Source organism: Phodopus roborovskii, unplaced genomic scaffold (genome assembly GCF_943737965.1).
Source record: "Phodopus roborovskii unplaced genomic scaffold, PHOROB, whole genome shotgun sequence".
In the NCBI taxonomy this organism is placed as follows: Eukaryota; Metazoa; Chordata; class Mammalia; order Rodentia; family Cricetidae; genus Phodopus; species Phodopus roborovskii.
In genome coordinates this window covers 3419817-3439503 of record NW_026125052.1, presented here as the reverse complement: position 1 = coordinate 3439503, position 19687 = coordinate 3419817, and the positions used below count along the sequence as shown (strand labels likewise).

At 39.0% G+C, this 19687-nt stretch overlaps 1 protein-coding gene across 1 annotated transcript in view; it reads left to right on the top strand.

Moving 5' to 3' along the window:
• The first annotated feature begins 960 nt into the window (after window positions 1-960).
• The window catches only part of Dhx40 (DEAH-box helicase 40), a 42505-nt gene continuing 23778 nt past the window's right edge, over window positions 961-19687 (top strand). Inside the window, exons 1-8 of the mRNA XM_051187772.1 lie at window positions 961-1153; window positions 1961-2128; window positions 3918-4063; window positions 6550-6669; window positions 7412-7639; window positions 8071-8137; window positions 9390-9521; window positions 16537-16636. Of these exons, the coding sequence (XP_051043729.1) occupies window positions 1042-1153; window positions 1961-2128; window positions 3918-4063; window positions 6550-6669; window positions 7412-7639; window positions 8071-8137; window positions 9390-9521; window positions 16537-16636 (1073 nt within the window). The 5' untranslated portion in view covers window positions 961-1041. The remainder of the gene's footprint in view (window positions 1154-1960; window positions 2129-3917; window positions 4064-6549; window positions 6670-7411; window positions 7640-8070; window positions 8138-9389; window positions 9522-16536; window positions 16637-19687) is intronic.

Here is a 19687-nt window from a genome sequence, read left to right as displayed (position 1 = left end):
TCATCCACCTCCTCTTTCTCTAAGACAGGGTCTCATTCTGTACCCTAATGATGGCCCGGAACTCATAGCAATTCTCCTGCCTCAGACTCCCAAGTGCTGGGGCCATGGATGCCAATGACCACACTTCGCTTTGATAAAGTTTATGTGTGGTACCAGGACCTTCCAAGTAGATACGTACTCTACCACTTAACTATACACCAAGTCCCCAAAGTATCTTTTATTACACACAAACCACCTCAGAAACTGTATATCTGTAGAATTTTCAGCGGGTCTGTTTCCTGGGGAATATACTTCCATTAAAAGCCAGCTTATTTCTAAAACAGATGTTATTTATTCATTTATCCTCAACAAATCTTGATTGCAACCTGCAGCGTGTACAATGAAAACTAGTCTTCTTAGCTCCTGTGGACCTTCCCAGAGACTTGGAGGGTATGAAAACAATCAAATAATTATAAATGCAGAGTTCCACGAAAGAAGGGAAACAGTGTGATAATCAAAGGTTTGAAAACCACAGAACTAGAAGTTGGCTGGAAACTCAGTAACTGTGTGTCTTCATAAGGCGACAGGATAGAGTTGCCCAAGGTCACAGTGTAGGATGGCTGCAGCTCCTGGGAAAGGGTCAATTAAAATAGTGTGTGTGGAGACAGAGGAGACTGTGGTGATGGCGTGGCACCTAAAAAGCAAATGTCGCCTTGCCTTATTTCACCCTAGAATGTTTAAAACAAACAAACAAACAAACAAACAAATAAAACCGGCGAAGCAGCTGCAGGTGTTGAGATGGCTTCGCGGCTTCGTGGCTCAGGGGGAAGCACGTGGCAGGGGGCGGGGCGCCTCTGGGGGCGGGGCTTCGGGGCCCCCAAGAGCGCGGGCCCGTGTGCGTCCAAGCGGCCGCCGCCACGTCATCGGGCAGCTCCTCCTCCCCTCGCTGCCAGTCGCACGCGCGGAAGTAAACACCCCTACGTCATCAGGGCGCGCCCTCGCCTTTCCCCTCCCATCTCCTCAGCTCGGTGGACGTGCTCGCCTCTTCTCCGGACCGGGTCTATGTCCCGGTTTCCCGCCGTCGCGGGCAGGGCGCCAAGGCGGCAGGAGGAGGGAGAACGGCCGAGAGAGCTCCAGGAAGAGCGTCCGTCAGCTGTTCGCATCGCTGACAGAGGTGCGGTCCGCGGGACGCCGTGGCAGCCGGCGGGAGTTATTTGCGGGGCGAAAAGTACATCTCTGGGTGGCAGAGGGGATGGGGAGGAGGCTCAGGCGTTCTCTTGGTCTTTCAAGCCTGAAGGCGAACTTTGCGTTCAGTGAGCACTTTGGTTTAGAGGGGGGCGGTCCCAAACCTAAGTTGTGTGGAAACCTTGCCTGGGGGTAAGAAAGTGGACCCGAACGCCCAAACGCGTTCTTTTCTTCAACAGCCTCCTCATAAAGCCTTTGTTCTCCACCCGTTCATCCCCCTCCCCTTCGCCGGGCCGCCAGCCTGCCTTTGGGTACGGTATGAAGGGAGCCCGTTTCCAGGAGCCAGTTTCCATGGTTACCCACCACTTGGCCTTCTGGGATATCAGTCACTCTGAACAGGGACCTAACTTGAACTGTGAATCAGAAGCAAATACAGGTGGCTTCTTATTCTTCTGAGAGTTGTTCTGCTGTGTTCAGGTTTTGGGTCTATTGTCTAATAAAACTGAGTTTTGTGCTTCCATGTAGGAATGCATGCATGCATGCATGCATGTTGCCTAGTGCTAGACTGACTTAGTCAAGCACATTGAGTTACACGTCAACAATGTTGAAGTTGTTTGATTTATACCAAAAAGTTATTCTGAGTTTATAAACTTTCACATGTGATTTGCACCTAGGTGACCTAACTGAAAAGTCATTAATTGATCCTTCCAATTGCGTGATTCCTTTGCTTTTCTTCTTTCAGTTTTGAGATATCGGCAGGGCTTTTAATTGCACAATTGTTTTTGTGTTGTTACAGAAGAAAAAGGATGCACATCGCAGGAGGGAGGAACGACTCCAACTTTTCCTATTCAAAAACAAAGGAAAAAGCTCATTCAAGCTGTGAGGGACAATTCTTTCCTCATTGTTACTGGAAACACAGGAAGTGGTAAAACAACTCAACTCCCTAAATACCTTTATGAAGCAGGTAATTTTATTCTTGGATAAACAAAACTTCTCTAAGGTCTAGTAAAACTATGGTAGTGTATAAATGTCCCTTTTTGCCTTACTTTCCCATTTTCCCATCCTCCCAATGTCTCCTTGGCTTTGTTTCAGGCTTAGGAATGGTTGATGACTTTTTTTTTTTTTCATTTTAATTGCTGTAATAATAATAGAAGAAGGCTGGATATGGGAGTACACACTTTTGATCCCAGCACTTGTTAGACAGAGACAGAGGCTAACGTAGTGTACTTGGTGAGTTCCAGGCCAGCTTTGGTTGTATGGTGAGGAATTTAAAAACGGATATCAGATAGATGTTAACTTCTTAGAATAAGTTTATCTTGTTTATCTTACCGACAAGTGAGAGCTGAAACAGTTGTGAAGGGAAATGATAGTTGATCTCTGCTGCTGCTGCTATTATTATTATTATTATTATTATTATTATTATTATTATTATTATTCCTTCAAAGCTTTATCTGGTAAATATCCTCAGATTCTATCAGCATTAAGCTAACAAATTACCAATAAGGTGTCTGTCTCACCAGTATGACAACATTCTGAAAAGGAACAAAATCATTTTTGCTATGATTCATTGTAAAATAAAAATTAATGGGAGGGGTCTGGAGAGATGGCTCAGCAGATGAGAGCTCTTGCTGCTTTTTTAGAATTCAGATTTTGGTTCCCAGCACCCACATGGGGCAGTGCACAACCACCTGGAACTCCATCTCTGGGGAATCTGATGCCCTCTTCTGGACTCCTGGGGACCTGAATGTGCACATTCAAATACACACATATACATTTTATACATGACAGCACATCTTTTAAACCTTAACTTTCTTGAGAATGGTCTTCGTATGCAGTTCATCCTGGCAGCCATCACTCCTGGCCCTTATATTAACCTCGTGCTACATTAAACCTAATTTGACATCTGCTAAGGCACACCAGTGTTTTACATGTTGTTTAAAAAAAAAAAGCTACTGAATATACGTTGTATCTCCATTTTCATAGATATTAAGATGACTAAAATATGTACAAAAATTTAGGAAAAGGTTGTATATTAAAATACAGCTTTACCTCTTTGGCATAGAAAAATTTAGGGAGTATGTGGAGATTTTTGGATTATAGATTTACATTTTTAAGGCAGGTGCAGTATTTATGCCTGTAGTACCAGCTACTTGGGAGGTGGCACCAAGAAGATTGGTAGAGCTTAGGAGTTTGAGACCAGTATGACAACATATTGAGATTTTGTCAAAAAGTAAAACATAAAAAAAGACAAACCTACAGAATCCTCAGCTTATTATTTAATTGTTTTTAAAAACTGAAAAAAAAAAAAAAAAAAACCTGAAACCTAATTAACTTTGTACATTTAGAATGGCTATGGATGTATATTTTTAAAATTCATTTCCTTTTATATACTATTATTAGTATATGTGTGTATAGACATGGGTGTACCATAGTGTGCATGTGAAGGTCAGAGGATCACTTTGGGGAGTCAGTTCTGTGCCACTGTGGTTTCTGGGATGGAGCTTAGGTTATTAGGTAAATGTGTTTACCTGGTGAACCATCTTTTTGGTCCCTGAATGTGCATTTCTGTTTTGAATTAATAGGTTTCTTTGTAGTATATTTGCAAACATGCTGCAGCATGTTGCTAATTTGGAGGACTTTCTTGGAAACATTCATACTATTTGTATTGAATGACCAGGAACAATTTTAATTTTAGTTCAGTAGGAAGAAACCATTGCTAACTAACTTTGCCTTTCTGTTTCTGGTTTTGCTAGGGTTTTCACAACATGGTATGATTGGTGTGACTCAGCCACGAAAAGTAGCTGCCATATCAGTTGCTCAGAGGGTTGCTGAAGAAATGAAATGCACTTTGGGATCTAAAGTAGGATACCAAGTTCGTTTTGATGATTGCAGCTCAAAGGTAACAAAGTTTTACTAGTATTACATTAGAAGTACTATAAACATGCATCCCTATCCTTTATTTTGTCTTTCTGTGGTTTTGTGTATGCACATACGTGTGGAGGTCAGAGGGTAATTTTGAGTGTTGTCCCTCCAGGGCCAGTGTGTGTATTTTGTTGTTTTTGACACAGGTTACTCACTGGCCTGGAACTCCTGAGGTGGGCTAGCTAGCTCCCTCATAAAAAGCAAATAAATAAATATTCTTAAAGGAGTAGGGGTGGAGTGAAGTGAGATATGGCCTGGGGAGATAGTTCAGTTGGTAAAGGACCTGCCTTACAAACATGAGGACTCCACAAAGAGTAAGTTGTTTTGTTTTTTTACTTTTTATGAATGTATTTGCTTGCCTGTGTGGTATATGTGCACCATGTACATGCCTGGTGCCTGAGGAGTCTAGAAGAGGACACCAGATGCCTGGAACTAGAATTATAGATTGCGTCTATCTTATGGGTGCTGGGAACTGAATCTCTCTCCTCTGAAAAGAAAAGTAGCAAGTATTCTTAACCATCTCCTATAATTCACCAGCCTGTAGAATTAATTTTTGTTGCATATTGTTAAGGCTTTATCTCTTAGATAACTGTTACTCTATTTCTTCTTCCTCAACTAGTTTACCCATTATCAAATGAGAGTAATGTCTATTTTTCTTAAGATACTCTTTTTAATTCATAAATTTCTTGACATGTTGGTGGCTTTTTAAAAAAGTTTATTACTTTAAGCCAGGCGGTGGTAGTACAAGCCTTTAATCCCAGCACTTGGGAGGCAGAGGCAGGGGGATCTCTGTGAGTTCCAGACCAGCCTGGTCTACAAGAGCTACTTCAGGACAGCCTCCAAAACCACAAAGAAACTCTGTCTCAAAAAAAAAAAAAAAGTTTATTACTTTAAAAATCTATTTTGTGTGTGTGGGTATTTCTGTCCGCATGTATGTTTGTGTGCCACATGCATGACTGATGCTTGAGAAGGCAAGAAGAAGGCATCAGATTTCCTGGTCCATCTCTTCAAACCTGGTGTTGGTTGCATTCATATTTAAACTATTTTGTTGTAGTAATAAAATCTACATAAGATAAACTTTACTATTTTAACCATTTTAAATGTATAAGTCAGCATCGGATTCAGGCAGTTTGCAATGTTAAACTATCACTGCTATTTTCAGAACTTTTTAATGATCTAAACAGAAAACTGTGCATTCAGTCCCTGTAACTTTGATCTCTCTCTATGAACATGCCTAGTCAAAGTATCTAAATGGAATAATGCAGTAGTTTTATTTTGTGCCTCTTACCATACCTTGCTGTTTTCAGGTCTATCCACTGTATTAGTTTGGCTTTTATTATTGTGATAAAATACCAGCCAAAACTAAGTTGGGGAGGAAAGAGTTCATTTGGCTTACAGGTTACAGACTGCCTTTAAGGGAAACCAAGGCAGAAACCTAGAGCCAGGAATAGAAGTAGAGGCCATGGAGTGCTGTTGCCTGCTTTCCATGACTTGCTCAGTTTGCTTTTTCATACAATCTCCTAGGACCACCTGTCCCAGGATAGTCTTGCCCATATCAGTCATTGATCACGAAAATTCTGTAGACATGCCCAGTGGCTAATCTTTGGAGACAGTTTCTCAGTTGAGGTTCCCTCTTCTCAGATGACTATAGTTTATGTCAGGTTCACAAAAACAAGCCAGCATATCTAGTTGTAGATGGAATTTCTATTCTGCTTGGTCCTGTAGCCGGTTAGTCCCAAATAAACACACAGAGGCTTATAATAATTATAAACTGTTTGGCCAATGGCTTAGGCTTATTACTGGCTAGCTCTCTTTTAGTTATAACCCATTTCTATTAATCTATGTGTTTCCACACATGGTCTTGGCTTACCAGAGAATGCTCTGGCATGTTACGTCTTTGGCGGCTTCATGGTGTCTCCCTGGTAGTTCCTCTCTGCCTTCCTCTTCCCAGAATTTTCCTTGTCTGATAGCCCAGCCTATACTTCCTGCCTGGCTACTGGCCAATCAGTGCTTTATTCATCAACCAATAAAAGAAACATATATTAACAGCATACAGAAGGACATTCCCCATCATCCAGTACTCTGTGTATTGGTGTTCTTGAAGTCAACGTAATTAACCACGTCAGCAAAGTTTTTTTAGTTTGTCTGTCATGCTGGGATAGAACCTAGGGTCTTGTGCCTGCTAGAGAATGCCTGAACTGCCACTGAAGTATCCCCGTTAGCTTGTCTGTAAGTATTTATCTTGCCACATTCCAAAGACCTCTTTTTATCTCTGTTTTGGTGACTTGTTTTATCTCAAGTCACTCTCTTAGTTCCTATTTGTTTAGGTGATATGTTTTATAGTTAACCATCCTTGTTAGATGTTTTCTGTTCCTGTTAGTGTAGACCTTGGTGGTTTGTCTGTGCATTTGGGGATGGGGAATCATTGAAGTTTTGTGATGTTACTCTGCTTTCAAATATTAGGAAACAGCAATCAAATACATGACTGATGGATGTTTACTTAAACATATTTTGGGAGATCCAAATCTTAACAAATTCAGTGTCATTATTTTGGATGAAGCCCATGAAAGGACTTTAACTACAGTGAGTATTTAAACTTTTTAATAATTAACAAGAAGTTCATTTGTTTGGAATAACTGTTTACTGTATTGAGAATTGCCTCCTCGTACATTTTAATCTTTTGAAATAGAAATTCCTTGGTTATAATAGCAATCCATTTTAAATAGATTATGGCTGGGCAGATGGCATATGCCTTTAATCCCAGCACTCAGGAGGCAGAGGTAGGCAGATCTCTTAAGAGTTTGAGGCCAGCATAGTTTACATAGGAGTTCCAGGCCAGCCCATGCTACATAGTTTGCTACATAGCATGTTTGTTGAGACCTTTTCTCAACAATCAAAAAAATAAAATAGGTTAGCTAGGCTAAGGATGTTATCTCAGTTGGTAGAATGCCTTCTTAGCATTTACAAAGCCCTGGGTATGATCCTCAAAACCGCAAACAGTGGTCATGGTGGTACACTCTCCTTAATCTCAACATTCTTGAAGTGGAAGCAGGAGATTAGAAATTCAAGGTTATCCCAGACTATACAGTTTCACACCCTGGGTTACTTAAAACTCTGTTGCAAAAAATACTCCTTGTACTTAGGAGGCAGAGGCAGGCAGATTTCTATGAGTTGAAGGCCAGCCTGCTTTACTTAGTGAGTTCTAAGCCAACCACAGCTAAACACTGAGACCTGGCTTAAAACATAAATAGATAAATAAAAAGTAAAATGAATAAATAAAATAATGAAACACTAGCATTTGTGGCTTACTAGATTTTCCTTTCAGGATATCTTATTTGGTTTACTGAAGAAGCTGTTTCAGGATAAGTCTCCTAACAGGAAGGAACATTTAAAAGTGGTGGTGATGTCAGCAACTATGGAGCTGGCCAAGCTCTCTGCATTCTTTGGAAATTGCCCCATATTTGATATACCTGGAAGGCTCTATCCAGTCAGAGAGAAATTCTGCAATTTGATTGGACCGAGAGACAGAGAAAATACTGCATATATTCAAGCGGTATTACTTAGCAATCTTTTTGTCTTTTATGTGCGTGATTTTACTTGTATAATTTGGTAATTTATCATGTTATTTTTACAAATTTCATCTATTATTGCATGTGTGTGATGTGTTGCTTGGGGGGGGGGGAGGTTGTTCACATATACCATAGCATGCATGTGTGGTAGTCAGATGTCAACTCTAGAGTTTGTTGTCTTTGTCTACCTTTATGTGGGTTCTAGAGATTAAACTGAAGTCATCAAGCTTGTGTGGCAAGCACCTTACTCACTGAGCCATCTGGCCTTCATGAATGCTAGGACTTTTGGGAAGTCTGATTCAATTTTTTTTTTTTTTTTTTTTTTTTTTTTTTTTGAGCAAGAAGATACGGTAATGGAAGAATGAGTATTTTATGCCAATATATGATTATTGTCTTTTTTGTTTTTTTCCTTTAGATTGTGAAAGTGACCATGGATATTCATTTGAATGAAATGGCTGGAGACATCTTAGTTTTTCTGACTGGTGAGCATTCTCTACTAAGTTTAATAATATCTATAATTTGTAAGCCAGGTGTAATGGTGCATGTTGCTAATTTTAGGACTCTGGAGACTGAGCAGGATGATTGTTGCTGGTTCAAAGATAGATCAGGCTACAGATTGAAGACTATCCTGGGCTATATAAGCCCATGTTCAAAAACAAAGAGGTACAACAACAGACAGTCCCACCCCAAATCTCAAATAAATAAATAAATAAATAAATAAATAAATAAATAAATAAATAAAATGATTTTGTGATTTTTTTTTTTTCTTTTTGAAATGAGGTCTTTCTTGGTGTATTGCCCAGGATATTCTGGGAGAGCAGGCACACATCACTTCCAAAAGGAAGCTTTTGGAAGTAAGAAATATGACACCAGAGTGGACAGACTGCTTCTCCTATGATAGTTTTTCATCTGTTACAGTGCCTTTTTATGATTCTCAGCTAGATAATATGTACACAGAATGCCAGGCTCACCAGTAAGTACATGTGAGCTACATCACCCTTTCATAGAAAGAACCTAACTCTGGAGAGTGTTTTTTTGGGGAGGGGGGCAGTTACTGTAGACAGAGCTCTAATTTGGCTAAGTAATCCTGGTTCTGAATATTCTTTTATTCAGACATCCCAACTATCATTTCTTTTTTTGTTGTTGTTGTTTTTTTTTTCTTTTTTCTTTTTCGAGACGGAGTTTCTCTTTGTAACAGTCAGGGCTGTTACAGAATTCACTCTGTAGAGCAGATTGGCCTTGAACTCAAAGAGATCTGCTTGCCTCTGCCTCCTGAATGATGGGATAAAAGGTGTGCACCATCACTGCCTGGCATATTTTAACTTTTTAACTAGCTGCATCCCGGCAGAAATAAGTAATTTCATTTCTGATGGCTTATTCTGCCTTGTACTAATGACTAAGGTGAGATATTTAAAACTATCTCTTCACCTTTTGGAAGTTCAAGTTTTTACGATGTACCTGAATTCAGTATTTCCTGTAGTAGTTTCTCCTATGTGTAATTCAGTCTTCCTGAAACTTTGTATGAACAACATGAAAGGTTTGAAGATGATAAACACTTTTGCTCCTATAGAAATCAGAAACATACTTCTGCTTGAATTTTGTTGTTGAGGTTGGCCATGTCTTACATGATCAGAAAAGTGATTTAGAATAACCTTAACCTAATTTTAAACTGGACTTTAAAAAGATCTTCAAAATTTGTAGTTCAATTCCTCAAGTTCTTCCTTCTTATTCCAGGCCAGTTTGAAATAGAGAAGAGTTGTGAGCTGCTTTTTCAGATGGCTGAGTCTGTCGATTACGATTATGATGTACAAGACACCACACTAGATGGCTTGTTGATACTGCCTTGTTATGGGTCTATGACAACAGGTACTCCCTTACTAGGAAAGAAAATATGACAGGCATACTGTTTAAAGATGATTTAATTTAATTCATGTGTTTCAGTGTGTGTCAGTGTATGAATACACACTTGTAAGATCCAGCTGGGCCAACAGGGAGCATTGCATACCTTTGCGCTTTAGTTACAGGCAGGTATATGTTGCTTGATATGGGTACTGGGCACCAGGCTCTGGTCTCCTGAAAGAGTAGCAAGAGGTCTTGACCACAGAACCATCTTTCTAACCCCCCTTTCCAGTGTTTTTATTAATTAGTGTATATATACAGAAAAAATACAGATCATCAGTATTTGGATCAAAAAAATTTCACAAAGTGATCTCAGTTTCTAACTCCTAGATCTTAACCAAGATCATGAAGTAAAATGTTAAGAGAACCATCATCCTCAGGAGAGCCGATTTCATTTAAAGTTTTTTCACAGTAACTTTGGAGAACCTTGGATCTCTTCAGTATTTTAAGAATGTATTTTGTGCTTTCCCAACAGAACAAATTCCTTTTGAGGATTCTTTGAAATGAGGTCTCTGTCAATACTTAGTCTGCCACTGTTGCAAAATTGGTAGAGATCTCAGGTATCTAGATATGTCTTACAGTAAGCAGAGTGGATTTCCATTCCCTATTAAGTAGCCATATATTGGCCTGCTTTTCAAGAATGATCATGTCATTGAGGTGTATGTGTGTGTTCAAAGAGTAATGCAAAGTTTTATTTGGGTATTTGGCTATAATAAATATTGTTTAATAAGAGCTAGTTTTTCTGTAAAACTTTTTTATTATTGAATTTAACTTATTAAATTAAAGGGATGTTGTGTCTGGAGAGAGATGGACCATCTGTTAAAAGCACTGACTACTTTTCCAGAGGACCCTTGTTCAATTCCTAGCACCACATGGTGGCTCACGACCATATGTAGCTCTAGTTCTGAAGGATTGAAGCCTGTTTCTGGCCTCCTTGTATACCACACACATGCTGTACACAGACATACATGTATACAAAACACCCACACACAAAAATATAATAACAATTTTTTAAAAAATTAAAAATTACATTAGCAATAGACCAGGTGCTATTTTGGAAATCTTTTGTGATAGTAGGCTCCTGATCAGAGATTAAGTAGTGTTCTCCATTTTGCATCTTAAAGGCAATTATTTTTCTTTTCTTTTTTGGGAATGGGGTGTGTGGGGAGCCCTGACTGTCCTGGCATTTGCTTTATAGACCAGACTTGTCTAGAAACTCACAGTTCAAGCCAAGGCCAAGTCTCAAGACAGACACCAAAATTAGTTCATATTATGTACACTGACTTCAATGCTACAAGGTCTTCATTGAGTTCTGTCTGGTTGTGGACCTTTGAGTATAATATATAAAGTCAACTTTTTCTGTTTTGTTTTTGCTTTTTGAGACAGATTTTTCTGCATAGCAGTCCTGGCCGTCCTGGAACTTCCTTTGTAGACCAGGCTGGCCTTGAATTAGAGGTCTACCAGCTTCTGCCTCCTGAATGCTGGGGTTAAAGGTGTGCACCATCATCACTGCTTATGGGCAGTTATTAAGGTGCTCATTATTTTCTGACTTTCATAATTGACTTTGTAACTAAAAAATTCAGAAACTATGGTAAAAAAGCAGGTGTGATGATACATGTCTAACTCCTATGACTATTTTTCTGGGGCTGTTGCTAGCCCACCTTCCCCAGCTTTGGTTCCCTCACTGAACTGAGACTGCTTCTTAAGGATTCAGGTTTAAATTGCTGTTTTTTTTTTTTTTTTTTTTTTTTTTAACCATTTTTGTTTGGGAGAGGTCTCAGACTTACTTGCCTCTTCTGTAATTGCCTGTGGAGAGCCCTTTCTAGTTCTCTCTTGCTCCTGAGTTGTAAACTTCTTGGGTCTTGTAAGTCAGTGTTCTGGCATGTGCATTTATCATCCTAGATCTTCCAACCTAGGTAAATGGTAACTTGTAGAGGTGTTCTTTTTCTTTTATAATAGTGGTACTTTTTTTTTTTTTTTAAAGATACCTTTATTTTTATGTGCTTTTGCCATGGGTGTCGGGTCCCCAAAACTAGATTTACAGACAGATGTGAGCTGCCATGTAGGTACTGGGAATTGAACCCAGGTCCTCTGGAAGAGCAGTCAGCGCTCTTAACTACTGTGCCTTTTCTTCATTCCCTGTAGAGGTGTTCTTTTACCAGATCATTTCTTTCTTTTTAACCATTGCTGCGGTGTTGGTGTATTTGTGTGTTTTGAGTTGTTCCTATGGTCTACTATTCATTTTCCCTGATTTAATTTGCCATCTGGTGCTAGTGATAAACATACCCTTCTAAAAGTATACTTCTGGTTCCACCATCATTACAAACTTTATTTCTGAGTCTATGTAATTTTCTATGTTGATGTATATATCTGCATGATGAAGTTGTTTGATTGAGTGTGTGTATATAACCGTCATTGGAGGTTTTAGTTTCTTTTTTCTTTTGAGTACTATGATGGGTAAGTTATTATTGATCCATTATGAACATAATTATAGTAGCTTGTAGTAGGACAAAGAGGCATTCAGTTGGAATTGATACAATACTGGTTAATATGTTGGGTGGTTAGATATAGTCAGACTTTTCTGTCCTTCCAGCTGCTCCCCAAATAACCACACAGAGACTTAATGTTAATTATAGATCCTCATCCAATAGCTTAGGCTTGTCTCTCACCAGCTCTTACAACTTAAACTAAACCACTTGTATTCATCTCTGTGCTGCCCTGAGGCTCATTGACCTCATCTGTGAACTTCCCATGTTGCTTCTTCCTAGTCTGGCTGGAGACTCCACTGACTTTGCCCATCTTCTCAATATTCTCTCTTCCCCGAAAACTCTGCCTTGCTATCAACCAATCAGCTTTTTATTAACAATGGGAGCAACACATTGTTACATGGTACAAAAAGGATTATTACACAGCAGATCGATGAAGAGAGTACAGATGCGTGGGATCCTTTTCCTTCCCCCCCCTTTTTTTTTTAAAGATTTTCCTTATTTTTATTATTTTCAATTATGTATTTGTGTGTCTGTGTGGGTATATGCACATGATTGTAGGTGCCTACAGAGGCAGGTGTCCACCTAGACCAGAAGTATAGGCAGTTGATTATGAGCTGCCAGATGTAGGTGTTTGGGACCAAACTAGGATTTTCTGAAAGGAAAATAAGTCTATCTGAGCCATGTCTGAAGTCCGAGGCTTCTCTCAGCTGCGTTAGCCTTATTAGTGCAGCACTGTGCTTCTCTTCTTGTTGTCTTTGTGAGTTTGGGAGATACTTTTAGAACCTTATTTCTTCGTGTTGTCATGGTTTGGTGACTCGAAAGTTTCACTTGAGTGTAAGGAGAAAGAAATGTTTCTTGGTTGCAGCTTATAGAATTGACTTTTTTGTTTATTTGTTTGTTTTTGGTTTTTCAAGGCAAGCCCTGACTGTCCTGAAACTTGCTCTGTAGATCACTGGCCTCAACTCAGAGATCTGCCTGCTTCTGCCTCCCAAGTGCTGGGATTAAAAGTGTATGCCAACCCCACCCAGTTTAGAAAAGTCTTTTAACAGTGACTCATACCTAGGTAAAATTAATGAAACAGGTTCTTATGTATCCTAGGCTGGCCTTCAGCTTGGGTTTCTTCTGACCCTCTCTTGAGTATTCGATTATAGGTGTGAAACACCACATTTAGTTCAAGATGAATATTTTTTATTTAATTCTTTTTAAATGTATTAGCCATGATAATGTCTTTTAAATGAAAATCTTAAATGTCTTCCCAGTTGAGACATCTAAAATTCTCATTTGTCAAATGTAGACAGGTGCTATGTAATACCTTCCAAAAATCATAAGAACTGGCTCTTTAGCCTGGATGGTGCCTAACAACTACTTTAGGTCCCGCGCTTCAGGAGATCTTTTTATAATCGTGTGTGTGTGTGTGTGTGTGTGTGTGTGTGTATGTGTGTGTGTGTGTGTGTGTGTTTTGTAATGTGCACATGTGAATGCAGGTGCATGAGAAGTCCAGAAGAGGGTGTCAGACCCTTTGAGCTGGAGGTACAGGCTGTTGTGAGCTATCCCATGTGGATGCTGGGAACTAAATTCAGGTCCTCTGGAAGACCAGTACTTGCTTTTAACCTGCTCTTGAACCCCATATTATTATTGTTGTTGTTGTTGTTTTGAGACTTGGCCTTATGTAGCTTTGGCTGGCCTGAACTTGCTATATAGACCAAGGTGGCTTCAAATACATAGAGATCCATCTACCTCTGCCTCTTAAGTGCTGGTATTAAAAGATGTGTGAACAACTTGAATGCAGGCATATATGCTGTAAATACTGAAAAACCTTGTTTAAATATGGGTTAAACTGAGTTTCAGACTTTTCTTTCTGCTGGCATTCTTTTAACTGTCTCACCTCAAGTTCTTGCTCTGTCACACTTCTTTCTCTCTAGTCTCTGTTTCTCTGTCTCAGAGAGGAAATCCAAAAGGTTTTTGTTGTTGTTGTTTGTTTTGTTTTCAAATCATTCCCACCTTGGAGGCAGAAGCAAAGCTTCAAATGGAAACAAGATGTATCAACTGTCCTGCTGTTTATTACAGTGAACAGCACAATTTCTGCTATATTGACAAATCATTTCAGTTGTATCTACTGGGTTGGAGTTGGCAAATAAGCAGAACATTTTGGAGGACAAATATGTCCTAGAGCTCAGATAGATTATAATCAAGGGAACTGAATTATTGACTACTTTGTTCAAGTTACTTCTATCATCTGTGTGGGAAAGTCATACCCTACTGAAATATACTTGTTGTTTCATAAATGACAGATGCTTGTATGGGATTGGAAAATTTTATCACTGAAATTACTTAGCCTTTTGGGACAGTTAGAAGGAGCCTCAAATTCCTTTAAGTAGCCAGGTGGTGGTTGCACACCTCTAATCCCAGCACTCAGGAGGCTGGGTGTAATTGACGACATAGATGATCCAACTATTCAATTCTTTTGCTTTGAAGTTTCTTGATATTTTCCTATACAGTGCAGCTACCCATTCAAAATCTTTTTTTAAGGAAAATAACTTATTTGCCGGGTGTTGGTGGCATACTCATTTAATCCCAGCACTTGGGAGGCAGAGGCAGGTGGATCTCTGTGAGTTTGAGACTGGCCTGGGCTACAAGAGCTACTTTTAAGACAATCTCCAAAGCCACAAAGAAACCCTGTCTTGAAAACCAAAACCAAACCAACCAACCAAACAAACAAAAAAGCAAAAACAAAACAAACAAACAAACAAAAACCTTACTTAGCTTTATTTTATGTGCATTGGTGTGAAGGTGTCAGATTCCCTGGAACTATGGTTACAGACAGTTGTGAGCTGCCAGGTGGTTGCTGGAAATTGAACCCCAGATCTCTGGAAGAGCAGCCAATGCTCTTAACCACTGAGCCATCTCTTCAGCCCCCATTCAAATTCTTACATACTAGAACTTGTCATTACCATTATTTCTCAACTTTTAGTTTTAAGAATTTGTTATCTGATACCGTTCTATCTCTAACAACTTACTCTGTTGTTTCAAATTAATTATCAGAGTATAGAATGTATTCAGAGTTGCCCTTTACCAACTTTCACTTATTCCCTTTCCCTTATATTGCTGTATCCTTGCTAATGTTTTGTCCCACTTTCTGTTTAACCTGTTAGGTGGGTCCAAATCCATCTTTTTCTTTATTTTACAATTAAGTCTCTTAATTTCTGGAAAGGGGCAGGAAAGAACATAGAAATACTCTCTTGTCTACTCATGAATAATTGGTTTTTTCTATCTTTAGGCTAATTTTCTTGTTTCCATATATATTGGTTACATTCTTATAGCTCACAAATTTTTCTTTTCAATATAATTGCCAAATCAAGTTTATCATCTCTTGCACTTTATTTTATATTCATGAGAGAAACAGATTCGCCCTTCATTTCTATACTCTATGACCAGAGGCACAAGCTACTACACAATATGCATTGCACTAGGGCTAATCCTCCCCTCTTAGGAATGAGTGTGACCGTACTTCTTTGGAGAAGTAGTCATTAGGTAGGTAGAAACACCTCAACAGTAAAAACTGATTAGCTGATTAATTTTTTTTTTTTTTTTTTTTTTTGAAACAGGGTTTCTCTTTGTATTTCTGGCTGTCCTGGAACTTGTTCTGTAGACCAGGCTGGCCTTAAACTCACAGAGTTCTCCCTGCCTCTGCCTCCTGAGTATTGGAATTAAAGGCACCACTGCCCTTCTAGGTAATCAGTCTTTAAGGATGACAGAGATCCTTAGTTTGGAATCTGTGGTTTAGCTTCAAGAAGTCTGAATAAGAGTATATGTGTGCATGTCCTTGCTTTTTAGTAAGTCCATACTTTTATATATATATATGTCTTTACAAGGAGCTAAAGGACATTGCTATAGGTGATCTTTTTTATAGTAATAGTAGTATATATTTTTATATGTTTAGGAAATCTGTAAAGATTCATTTTAAGTTTAATTATATGTATCTAGGTGGGTCTGTGCATGTGATCAGGTGCCTTTGGAGGCAGGAATGCTTCAGATCCTCTGGAACTGGAGTTAAAGGTGGTTGTGAGCCAACTGATACGGTGCTGGGATTCAAATTTGGGTTCACCACAAGAGCAGTAAGTTCTCTTAAGGTCTAAATCCAGCCCGGATTTAGAAATCTGAAAAGTGAAACATTAAGAAATAGTTTTATTTTTTGTTGTTACAGCTTAGATTCCAGATTATTTAAGAGGTCATGAGCTGGATGTAGTGGCATACACCTTTAATTCCATTACTCAGGAGGCAGAGGAAAGCAGATCTTTGAGTTGAAGGTGAGCCTGGTCTATAGGGCTACATGAGAAAGTCATAGAAAGAAAAAAGAAAAGAAAGAAAGAGCTACATAAGAAGAAAGAAGTGATAAAAATGCAACTTCTAATGAAAAGAAATAAGTTCTTTTAAAGCTTGGTGTTGATAAGAACATGTTTTAAACTAGTATTTTTTTTCTCTGTATATTTTAGATCAACAGAGGAGAATATTTTTGCCACCTCCACCTGGAATTAGAAAATGTGTCATATCCACCAATATTTCTGCAACATCTTTGACAATAGATGGGATCAGGTACAATTAAAAAAAAAAACTTATTTGTGCATATGGATGCTTGTGGAGGTCAGAGGACAACTTGAGGCAATTGCTTTCTTGACTTCTACCATGTAGATACTGGAGATTTGATTTAGGTGGCCAGGACTTTTCATATAAGAGCCCTTATCCACTGAGCTGTCAGAAGTTTAACAACTTCTGAAAGTTCTCTAGAAGTTAATCATTAGAGTTTGGTAACTAACCTGTTTTTTTTTTTTTTTTTTTAAACTAATTCCCTTCTCATTAGCTCAGTCAGCTGGTTCTCTGGGTTTCCCCATCATGGTCTTGACTCCTTTGTTCATATTGTCGATTCTCCTTCACTTTGATTGTACTTCAGGTAATGTCTGTCTTTAAGGTAGAGGTGTGTTTCTTGTATGCAGCAGAAGGATGGATTCTGTTTTTGTATCCATTCTATTAGCCTGTATTTTTTTATAGGTGTGTTGAGAACATTTATATTAATGGATATTAATGACCAGTGACTGCTAGTTCCTGTTATTTTTATTTTTGTTGTTGGTGATGGTATTGTGTGTTCAATTCCCTTCTTTGGGATTTGCTGCTATAAGCTTATCTATTGCCTGTGTTCTTGTGGATGTAGCTGACCTTCTTGGGTTGGAGTTTTCCTTCTAGTACTTTCTGTAGAAGTGGGTTCGTGGGTAAGTATTGTTTAAATCTGGTATTATCATGGATTATCTTGTTTTCTCCATCTGTGGTTATTGAAAGCTTTGCTGGATATAGTTGTCTAGGCTGGCATCCATGGTCTCTTATTGTCTAGGGCCTTCTGGGTTTCATTGTTTCCCTTGAGAAGTTAGATATAGTTCTGATAGGTCTGCCTTTATATGTTACCTGGTCTTTTTCCTTTGCAGCTCTTAATATCCTTTCTTTATTCTGTATGTGTATTGTTTTGATTGTTATGTGGTGAGGGAACTTTTTTTTTTTTTTTTGTCCAGTCTATTTAGTGTTCTGTAGGGTTGTACTTTCACAGACATGTCCTTTAGTTTGAGAAAGTTGTCTCCTATGATTTTGTTGAATATATTTTCTGTGCCTTTGAGTTGGATGACTTCTCCTCCTTCTGTCCTTATTATTCTTAGATTTGGTCTTTTCATGGTATCCTAGACTTCCTGCATGTTTTGTGTCAAGGATTTGTTTGATTTAATATTTTCTTTGACTGATGAATCTGAAATTCTCTCTTCCCTCTTTTGTATTCTATTGTTTATGCTTGTGGTTTCGGGTCGCTTACCCAGATTTTCCATTTCCATAATTTCCTATGTTTGTGTTTTCTTTATTGCCTGTATTTAAGAGTTCAAGTCTTGAATCATTGCTTCACTTGTTTGATTATTTTCTCTTGGTTTTCTTTAAGGGATTTGTTGATTTCTTCCAATTTTTTTGTTTGTCTTTTCTTCCATTTCTTTAAAGGAATGTTTCATGTCCTCTTTGAGGGCCTCAGTCATCCTCACTAAGTTATTTTTAGGTCATTTTCTTCTGTTTCATCTTCATTGGGATGTTCAGGTCTTGCTGTTGTAGCACACTAGTTTGCAGTGTTGCCACATTGCTCTTTATATTATTGAGTGTTGTCTATGCATCGCTTCCTCTAATCAGTATAGGTGGAGCCTATGCTTCAAGGGGTCTCTCTTTCTCTAATTGGTATAGTTGGGGGCTGTGGCTCCTTTAGGAGCAAGCAGAGCCTCCAGTGATCATTCCTCTTGTTGGAAGTAGGCCCAAAGCTCAGGTGGTCACTCCTTGAGGTTCAGGCGGGGCTACAGCTCCTGTGGACACTCCTCCCCTTGGAGGCAGGGCCACAGCTCTGGTGATTGCTCCTCTAGGTGTAGGTGGGGCTGAGGTTGTAGTGGATGCTGGCTGGGACATGGGTGCTCTTGTGATAGCTGCCTGCTCCCAGACCAATAGCTCAGGTCTTCGTTGAGGGGAGTTTCTTCTCATTTCCTTGTGAAACTGAATTATGGTGCAAGTGTCCCCCCCCCCCTTTTTTTTTTTTTTTTTTTTTTTTTTGATGTAGTCAATAATAGAGTCAGATTTTGAGTAAAAGTAGTAGAGAATCACCTGCAAAGTTCAATTCTGGATTCATAGCTAATGGGAAATTCTTTCAGGCTTCTGAGCTACATCCCTTTCTGATACTTTGTCCAGTGTAATTTATATCCTTCACTAAGTCTGACTGCCTGCCATACAAAGGCTAGATCGCAGTCTCTAAGACTCAATTCTGTTTATTCAGGGTGAATGAGTAAAGAGAAATTAATTTTAATATACTAAAAAAAACCACAATGGTTTATGAGCTGGATGATTAGCTTAGAAATTAAGCCTATATACATAGGGCTTCAGTTACCAACCCCTACATGACAACTCACAACTGCTTGTAACTGCCAGTTTCATGAGAGCAGGTCACTTTTCTGTCTTCTACAGGCTTCAGTACATACGTGCTACACAGACATGCATACAGGCAAAACACACATGCACACGTGCACACACATGAAGGCATGAACACGCATGCAGAAAGAGGCAGAGATTTAAAAAGAGGACTTGCTGTGCTTGCTGGGGACCTAGCTTTGATTCCCAGAACCCACGTGGCTACACTTCAGAACTGTGTGTACCTCCAGTTCTGAGGTACACACACACACACACACACACACACACACACACACACAAACAAAACATCTATATGCATAAAAAATAAACACTTTAAAAATGGTGCATGCCTTTGATGCCAGCAGCACTCGGGAGGCAGAGACAGAGGCAAATGAATCTCTGAGTTCAAGACCAGCCTGGTCTATAAGAGCTAGCTCCAGGACAGCCTCCAAACCCTGTCTCCAAAACAAAACAAAACAAATTGATGGTTTCTTATCCAGATGTGTTGAAGTATAGTATATCTATAATTCTAGCAGAGGCTAGAAGATCTTGAGTTTGAGGACAGTTTGAGCTACATAGTGACTACAGAGCCAGCCTTGGCCGTATAAATAAAACCTTGTATCAAAAATAAAGTACAAATAGTCACTTAAAAATTAAAAGAAAAAATAGTGATTTTTC